Here is a 9,966-nt window from a genome sequence, read left to right as displayed (position 1 = left end):
AAGAAGCTACTTAGAGCCGTTCCTATGAAATTTCTCCATATTGCTTCAGCCATAGAGCAATTTGGGAAATTAGAGGAGATGTCTGTGGAGGAGGTAGTTGGTTCGCTAAAGGCTCATGAGGAGCGCGTACGTGGGCAACCAGAACCAAGTCAAGGACATCTTTTAATGATAGAAGAAGAGTGGAAGTGAAAAGAAAATCCAGAGGGACAACTGATGCTGACACGAGAGGAATGGATGAGAAGGAGTAGCAAGGAGGGAGCTCGAGGTGGAGAAAATCGTGGGAAGGAGATCGTCCGAGGAGTGCGTGACAGAAGTAAAGTAAGGTGTTTTAACTTTCAGACATATAGAAACTTTGCTGTGGAGTGTAGAAAACCACGGAAGGAGAAGGAAATGTCCAAGGAAGTGAATCTTTCTCAGATACAAGGTGATGAACTAGCCTTAGTTGTGGCTGAGATTGATAAGAGCGAGACAAAAAAGATGATGCTGAAAGAGGAGACTGTAGTGCCAAAGTTGCGAGCAAGTGGTGAAGAACTAAGGCAATCTCAAGTGTGGTATCTGGATAACGGAGCAAGTAATCATATGACCGGTCAACAAGGAAAATTCAAAACACTGGATGAAAGTGTGAGGGGACAAATAAAATTTGGTGATGGGTCCATAGTGTGCATAAAGGGCAGAGGAACCATCTCATTCAAGTGTAAAAATGGCGAAGAAAAGGTCTTGAGAGATGTGTATTATATACCCTCTTTATGCAACAATATAATCAGCTTGGGACAATTATCTGAGGAGGGGAATAAAATTGTACTTGAAGGGGATTACCTATGGATACATGAAAAATATGGACGTTTGTTGATGAAGGTGAAGAAGGCTGAGAATCGGCTGTACAAGATCAGTCTTGAGGAGAATAATCCTATGTGCTTAATGTCGAAAAGTGAGGAGGAAACGTGGATTGGCATGCCCGTCTGGGTCATGTGAATTTTCATGCTCTGGAAATTATGTCAAGGGAGAAGATGGTACATGAAATGCCGAGATTGTGTCAGCCATCTAAAAAGTGTGAAGGATACTTGATGTCGAAGCAATCAAGGAGTCCATTTCCATCAGTGGCGAATTTTAATGCCAAGGAGAAGTTACAACTGGTGTATGCCGATATCTGTGGTCCAATTACTCCGACTATAACGGGAGGTAGTCGTTATTTTCTTTTGTTTGTGGATGATTTCAGCAGAAAAATGTGGGTCTATTTGTTGAAAGAGAAGAACGAGGCATTTGAGATGTTTAAAAATTTCAAGGCTGTGGTCAAAAATGGGAGTGATAAAAGTATTAAGATGTTAAGAACAGATCGGGGCGGTGAATTTTGTTCAAAAGAATTCACAACTTTCTGTGAGAAGGAGGGAATTGAGCGTCAATATACAACACCTTATACCCCTCAACATAATGGGGTAGTAGAATGGATAAATCGTACAGTGGCAGCCATGGTTAGAAACTTCCTCAAGGGAGTGAAAATGCCATCATTCATGTGGGGGGAGGCTGTGAGACACTCGGTTTACGTACTGAATTGGTTACCAACATGTATTCTGAACGGGAGAACGCCATATGAGGCATGGTGTGGAAAGAAGCCTGACATGGGTCACATCAAGGTGTTTGGGTGTTCTGCATACATGAAGGTGCCAACAGTACATGTCAAGAAGCTAGATGATCGTGGAAAACAGGTGGTATATCTCGGAAGAGTATCGGGAACAAAGGGAAATTGCTTATACGATCCTACCACAGGAAAACTACAGGTGTGTAGGGATGTGGTGTTCTTTGAGAATGAATTCTGGGCGTGGGAACAAGATGGAAATACTAAAGTAGAAATTCCAGGACAGGTGATTGAGTTAACAGATGAGCAAGGAGATGATCAGCATATTGACACAGAACAAGAGATGTCAACCCCTATACAAACTAATCGTGCTGGAACTGCTGAAAAATATTCGGTAGGAACAGGTGGCTCAACTGTAATTAACAGTGAACCAAGACGTTTTAGATCACTGGAGGAGCTCTACAATAAAACTGAAGTGATAGATATGTTGGATGAACTTATGTTGTTAAAAGCAGAGGAACCCACCTCATTTGTTGAGGCCTTAGAAGGAAAAGAATGGATAAATGCCATGAAAACCAAGATAGAGACAATTGAAAAAAATGAAACGTGGTTGCTCATGGATTTACCTAAAGATCATAAACCAATAGGTCTGAAGTGGGTGTTTAAAGTAAAGAAAGATTCGAGTGGGAATGTTGTAAAGCATAAGGCACGACTCGTCGCTAAATGTTATGTGCAAAGGAAGGGGATCGATTTTAATGAGGTGTTCGCACCAGTAGCACGCTTGGAGACAATAAGGCTACTGTTAGCTTTGGCAGCAAAAGAAGGGTGGGAGGTACACCATCTTGATGTAAAATCGGCGTTCTTAAATGGGGAACTTCTTGAGGAGGTATATGTAACTCAACCTGAAGGATTTGTAGTGAAGGGGCAAGAAACAAAGGTGTTAGGAATATGTGTATTAGTTTGATGATAAGTTAAACAAAACACTTAAGTAGAAATCTAGTGTTTGTAGCCTCAACGGATAAGACCATCTTGGCTATCCGTTGAAGGAGTAGCTTTACTTAGCAATAAGTTTAGTATTGTAGCACATTTCATTCTCTGGATTCAAGTTGTAATTCTTAGATGTTGTAGGAAATTATCAGTCATGTTGACTACAAGTGGATATGCAAATAGGAGGGCTAATTATAAATATTTCATGCCTTGTAATTTTGTATAAGTGAAGAAGTATCAACTGATATTGAAGACCTTCAACGGATAAGAAACAAAGCTTCAACGGATGTCTCTAAAGCTTCAACGGATAATATCCATCAACGGATAAGTGCTTCAACGGATAAGACTTCAACTGCTAATGCATCAACGGATAAAGCTTCAACGGATAAACCCTCAACGGATAAGGCATCAAAGGATGAAAGCTTCAACGGATGCTTAGTTCAATAGCAGTTGATAGTGAAAATTCATAAGCTGACAGAGGCACATGGGTTGACAGAGACAAACTGGAATGTGGCAGCCTCTACGAGGAATTAAGAAAATGCAGCATTTCCATTTTGGTGCAAACAAGGGAGTATTCAAAGATTAACAGCTAAACCCAAATTGCATTGGATAGAGAAATGAAGAAGAAACATGTGAAGAGCCTTTTTAATTGTATTTTACAGTTTTGTCTTCACTTGTAAACTTGGTGATATATAAACCAAGTAGCAGCTAGTACTTAGGTGTGAATTTTCAAGAGTTGTTTAGAAAAATCCAGAGAGAAAATCATGTAGTTTGTACTAGGAAGCAGCTGTGATTTAATTCTTTGAATCACAGATTTTTTGAAATAACACATATCTGGTGGAATAACAAATCCACCAGAAATTTTTTTAAGTTCTTTGTGTTCTTTACATTTGTGTTTGAATATATATCTGTCTGTATTAGCCTCAAGCAATTCACACACATTTGCTCACTAAAACACTTAGCCTTAGAAACTGCTCAAAACTTGAAAAAGTTTTGAGATTTACATTCAACCCCCCTTCTGTAAATCTCATTGTTAGTCCACTGGGAATAACAATTGGTATTAGAGCAAGCTCTTAACATACAAAGAGTTTAAAGATCGATTCTGCTAACATCATGAGTGCACAGAAGAATCCTCCTGCTAGGAAGGATATTGGAATAAAGATTCCAGTCCTGGAAAAAGATAACTATCATCACTGGAAAGTGAAGATGCATTTAAATCTTCTTTCTCAAGATGAAAGCTACATCAACTGTATTGAAAATGGTCCTCACATCCCTCACAAAGTGGCCACAGCTACTACTGCAACAGTTGCTGTTGGACAGTCCATTCCCAAGCCAAAAGCAAAATGGACTATTGAAGACATGGAGGAAATCCGCAAGGACAAGAAAGCCATGAACATTTTGTTTAATGGCTTAGATCAAGATATGTTTGACAATGTCATAAATAGTCAAACTGCAAAGGAAGTTTGGGATACTGTACAAATCATCTGTGAAGGTACTGAGCAGGTTAGAGAGAACAAGATGCAACTTCTTATTTAACAGTATGAATATTTTCACTTTGAAGAAGGAGAATCATTAAATGATACCTTCAACAGATTTCAGAAACTGTTAAATGGATTGAAGCTGTATGGTAGAGTGTACCAAGTCAAGGATTTCAACTTAAAATTTCTGAGGTCTCTACCAAAGGAATGGAAGCCTATGACTGTCTCTCTAAGAAATTCTCAAGATTATAAGAACTTCACACTTGAAATATTATATGGAATTTGGAAGACTTATGAACTTGAAATGGAGCAGGATGAGCTGCTGGAAAAGGGAAAGAGAAAAGGAGGAACAGTTGCACTTGTAGCTGACAGTGAGAAGATTGAAGCCAGGAATGAGGAGAAGACAATGCCAAGTCTCAAAATTGGCACAAGCAAATCAGAATCAAGCAAGGGTAAAGAGCAAGTAGCTGAGGATGAAGACAATTCTAGTCAGGATGACTCTGATGATGTTGATGAACATCTGGCTTTTCTGTCCAGGAGGTTTGCAAAGATGAAGTTTAGGAAAAATACAAAATTCACTAAGCCAAACAAAAGTATGGTGGACAAATCCAAGTTCAAATGTTACAACTATGGCATTAGTTGACACTTTGCAAGTGAGTATAGGAAGCCAACCTCTGATAAGAAGAAATTTGAGCAAGTTGATTACAAAAAGAAGTATTTTGATTTGCTCAAATAAAAGGAAAGAGCTTTTCTCACTCAAGATGATTGGGCAGCAGATGGAGTCAATGAAGATGATGATATGGAATATGTCAACCTAGCCCTGATGGCTAATTCTGATGAAAATGAAACTAGTTCATCAAGCAACCAGGTAATTACTACTGATCTCTCTCAGCTTTCTAAAAATGAATGCAATAAAGCCATAAATGATATGTCCAATGAATTATATCATTTGCGTGTTTCTCTTAAATCACTAGCCAAAGAAAACACTACAATCAAAGAGAATAATGTGTTTTTAAGTGATTGGAATGCTGTGTTAGAGGATCAGGTAATTGAGCTTGAAAAGATTAAACTTAAATGCTTGACTGTTGAGAGTGAACTAGAAGAAGCTGTTAAGAAAGTAGAAATTCTTTCTAAACAGTTAGAGAGTGAGCAAGAGGTAATCAAGGCCTGGAAAAGATCTAGGGATGTTGGTGTTCAGATTGCCAAGGTTCAGGGAATTGAATCATTCTGTGAAGATGCCTAGAAGAAAAATAAAAAGGAGCTAGAATTAATTGATGATGAAAGTTATCCGTTGAAGGAAGAAAAAGAGCATTCGTTGAAGGCTCATCAATTAAAACAAGCAAGTAATTTCAAAAATAAAAATCTCAATAAGAAGGATGGTTCAACTTTCAAGAACTTTGTCAAAGAAGGAGCTAGCACATCCAAAGATGCCAGTAAGGTGAATATAGGACACATGACTTTAGATCAGCTAAAAAATAGGCTTAAGTTGGTTGAGGATAAAAAGGAAACTAAAAGAAAATCTAAAAGAAATGGGAAGGTAGGGATTAATAAATATAACAATTACACACCTGATAGGTATGCTCCTAGAAAAAGCTGTGTGCATTGTAAAAATGTTAATCATCTATCTGATAACTGCAAATCTGTTAAGAATGCTCCCATGCCTTCAAATCCCTCCATGCCTAACATGTCTATGTCACCTCTGCATGCTATGCCTGTTATGTCTCATCAGAATCCCCATGCACATTTTGCAAACATGCCATATATTAATAATCCTTATTTTACTGCATTTAGTATGCCTCAAATGCCATACAATATGCCTATGTGAAATAACATGTTTGCACAATCTATGCCTTATCAAATTCAATCAAATGTGCTAAATGATTCTGTGACTAACCCTACACTTCAACCAACTACATCTGAGACCAAGGTTGACCCAAAGTTACCTAAGTCAAAAGATGCAGGAGGAATGAAGTCTAGGAAAAAGACTAACAAGGCTGGACCCAAGGAAACTTGGGTACCAAAATCAACTTGATTAATTTTGTTATGTGCAGGGAAAAAGAAGGAATCTATGGTACTTGGACAGTGGCTGTTCAAGACACATGACAGGAGATTTCACCCTGCTCACAGAGTTTAAGGAGAGAGCTGGCCCTAGTATAACCTTTGGAGATGACATCAAAGGATTCACTATGGGATATGGCTTGATTTCAAAAGAAAATGTCATCATTGATGAAGTTGTATTGGTTTATGGTCTCAAACACAACTTATTGAGCATCAGTCAACTATGTGACAGAGTGAATACTGTTTCCTTCAATTATGAAGCCTGTATTGTCCCAAGTAAGAAGGACAATAAAGTGGTTATAACTGGAGTTAGAAAAGGGAATGTGTATTTAGCTGACTTCAACTCTACAGATGCAAAATTTATTACTTGTCTTTTCAGCAAAGCAAGTCCAGTTGAAAGTTGGCTATGGCACAAGAAGCTGTCCCACTTGAATTTCAAGACAATGAATGATCTAGTCAAAAAGGACTTCGTTAGAGGAATGCCTCTAGTAGAATTCACAAGGGATGGACTGTGTGATGCTTGTCAGAAAGGAAAGCAAAAGAAAGTATCATTCAGTAAGAAGCTTGAATCTGTAATTGATGAACCATTACAACTGCTACACATGGATCTTTTTGGACCAGTCAATGTATTGTCAATTTCAAGGAAAAGATATTGCCTAGTGATTGTAGATGATTTCTCAAAGTTTTTATGGGTTTAATTTCTTGGATCAAAAGATTAAGCTAGTGAAATCATTATCAATCATATCAAGCAAGTCAACAATCATCCTGATTTCAAAGTAAGGAATATTAGGAGTGACAATGGAACTGAGTTCAAGAATTCAACCATGAAGTTGTTCTGTGAAGAAAATGGGATCATGCATGAGTTCTTAGCTCCAAGGAATCCACAACAAAATGGTGTGGTGGAAAGGAAGAACAGATCACTAATTGAAGCTGCAAGGACAATGTTTGAAGAGTCAAAACTCCCAACTTACTTTTGGGCTGAGGCTGTTAACTGTGCATGTTACACTCAGAATATTTCTCTAATTAGTCAGGCAAAAGGCATGACTCCCTATCAATTATTCAAGAGAAGAAAACCAACTTTAAACTTTCTGCATGTCTTTGGTTGCAAATGCTACATCTTAAGGAATCAATCTGATCACAAAGGGAAGTTTGATGCAAAGGCTGATGAAGGAATATTTGTTGGTTATTCTGCTGGAAAATCATATAGGGTCTACAATCTAAGAACCAACATTGTCATGGAATCTGTGCATGTTGTGTTTGATGATTAAAAGATTGATGGACTAACAGATGAGGGACATCATGAAGGACTCAAATTTGACAATATTAAGATATATTATGATGATAGTGAAGATGAGAATGATGAAGAAGGCATCTCAAGAAGAATTCAAAATCTACCTTTGGATAATGCACAGAATGCTGCATCCGTGGAAAGTCATAATTCAGCTTCCGTTGAAAGAAGCAATGCAGCATCCATTGAAAGACAAAGTGCATCATCCGTTGAAGTTCATAATGAAGCATCCGTTAATCACAGTCTATTAACGGATAATCAATTCACTTCATCAGTTGATAGAGCTCCCAATTCCTTTCAAAGGATCAGCAACTCAGGGGGAGTTTCAACCAATCAACATTCTATCTCACATCATGACAATACTGAGGTAACCTCATCTAGAGCTAATCTACCACCTCAAAGGAAATGGACCAAGAATCATCCTTTTGAACTGATCATTGGTGGTGCTACATCTAAAGTGCAAACTAGAAGGGCTACTCAAGATGAATGTCTATATAGTAGCTTTCTATTACAGGAGGAACCTAAGAGAGTGGAAGAAGCTCTATTGGATCCAGATTGGATTTTAGCAATGCAAGAGGAGCTAAACCAATTTGAGAGGAACAAAGTATGGAAGCTGGTACCCAAGCCAAAGAACAAGAGTTCTATTGACACAAAATGGGTATTCAGAAACAAGATGGATGAAAATGGCATTGTCATAAGGAATAAAGCCAGATTGGTTGCTAAAGGCTATTCTCAACAAGAGGGAATAGATTTTGATGAAACATTTGCTCCAGTTGCCAGACTTGAAGCCATCAGAATCTTTCTAGCCTATGCAGCCCATGCCAATTTCAAAGTCTATCAAATGGATGTCAAGAGTGCATTTCTAAATGGGAAATTGGAGGAAGAAGTTTATGTAAGCCAACCTCCAGGATTTGAAGATCCAAACTTTCCAGACTATGTGTATTATCTGTTGAAAGCACTCTATGGACTGAAGCAAGCACCTAGAGCCTGGTATGAGACTTTGTCAAAATTTCTTCTAGATAATCACTTCACAAGAGGTACTGTTGACAAAACTCTTTTCTTTAGAAATGTTAATGGCTCTACAATACTTGTTCAAATTTATGTAGATGATATTATATTTGGATCTACAGATGATAAGATTTGTAAAAAGTTTGCTAAGTTAATGCAAAGTAAATATGAAATGAGCATGATGGGAGAGCTAACTTATTTTCTTGGTTTACAAGTTAAACAAGTTAGTGGTGGAATTTTCATTAGTCAAACTAAATATATTTATGATCTTTTAAAGAAGTTTGACTTAATGGACTGTTCACCTGCAAAAACTCCCATGACCACTGCCACCAAGCTTGAATTAAATAAGGCTGAAAAGTCTGTGGACATTTCAAGTTATAGAGGCATGGTTGACTCACTTTTATATTTAACTGCTAGTAGACCTGATATAATGTTTTCTACATGTCTCTGTGATAGATTTCAAGCTGACCCTAAAGAATCTCATTTAGTGGCTATTAAAAGAATCTTCAGATATCTCAAAGGGACTCCAAATCTAGGAATTTGGTACCCTAGAGAGTCTGGTTTTGATCTAATCGGCTACTCAGATGCAGATTATGCAGGCTGCAAAATAGACAGGAAAAGCACAACAGGCACCTGTCAATTTCTAGGGAACAAGCTTGTGTCATGGTTCAGCAAGAAGCAAAATTCTGTTTCTACATCAACAGCTGAAGCTGAGTACATTGCTGCTGGTAGTTGCTGTGCACATATACTATGGATGAGGAATCAACTATTTGACTATGGACTAACTGTTGACAAAATTCCTATATTCTGTGACAACACAAGTGCCATTGCCATTACTGAAAATCCAGTGCAGCACTCAAGAACCAAGCACATTGACATCAAGTACCACTTCATTAGGGAACATGTGATGAAAGGTACAGTGGAACTTCATTTTGTTCCAAGTGAAAAGCAGATTGCAGACATATTCACCAAGCCACTTGATGAATCAACATTTACAAGATTAGTAAGTGAGCTAGGTATGCTTAATTATTCATAAATTTATGTCCTCTTTATAATCTGCCTTGAAGCCTGAAATGAATTTGCTGCAAGAACAAAGTTGGCTTTAAGTAAAAATTATTCTATCAATGGATATTCCCTATCCGTTGAAAGCCAAAATTGTTCTATCAACGGATGTTCATTATCTGTTGAAAGATAAATACATTTCTGGTAATTTTATCCCTCAACGGATAAAATAGTGTTGATCATCAACGGATAACTATTTACCTTATCCGTTGAAGTGTCACATCAGTTACTTTAAGTGAGTCACAGCCGTTGATTCTTTTACTTAACCGTTGATACCGATATACACTGTTGTATGTATTTGTATTAAAGGCAGTTTTCATAATTTCTACAGTTTTCTCTCCTCTTAAATGACTGTAATTTATTTAAAAGTATCATTTAATCATTTTATTTACGTTTTAATTCATGAAAGTATAAAAGCCCATTGAATTCTTATTTTCACTTTACGCTTTCTTGCAATTTTTATTCTCCTTCTCTCCCAAAACTCTCAAGTTTTTCTCTACAACCTCTACTCA

The 9,966-nt window shown here is 37.6% G+C and overlaps 1 protein-coding gene across 1 annotated transcript; it reads left to right on the top strand.

Moving 5' to 3' along the window:
- Positions 1-234: 234 nt before the first annotated feature.
- On the top strand, positions 235-972 carry LOC141696515 (uncharacterized). Its single transcript, XM_074500645.1, has one exon. It carries the CDS (start codon positions 235-237, stop codon positions 970-972), a length of 738 nt encoding a protein of 245 aa, XP_074356746.1.
- The last annotated feature ends 8,994 nt before the right edge of the window (positions 973-9,966 follow it).

The sequence above is a fragment of the Apium graveolens genome, chromosome 11 (genome assembly GCF_009905375.1).
Source record: "Apium graveolens cultivar Ventura chromosome 11, ASM990537v1, whole genome shotgun sequence".
Classification (NCBI taxonomy): domain Eukaryota; kingdom Viridiplantae; phylum Streptophyta; class Magnoliopsida; order Apiales; family Apiaceae; genus Apium; species Apium graveolens.
Note: the sequence above shows the minus strand (reverse complement) of the source record. Positions and strands in the feature narration are given on the sequence as shown.

What these genes read in the sequence shown, in the direction of transcription:
- LOC141696515 (XM_074500645.1), top strand. Translation starts at nt 235, where the DNA reads ATGAGAAGGAGTAGCAAGGAGGGAGCTCGAGGTGGAGAAAATCGTGGG.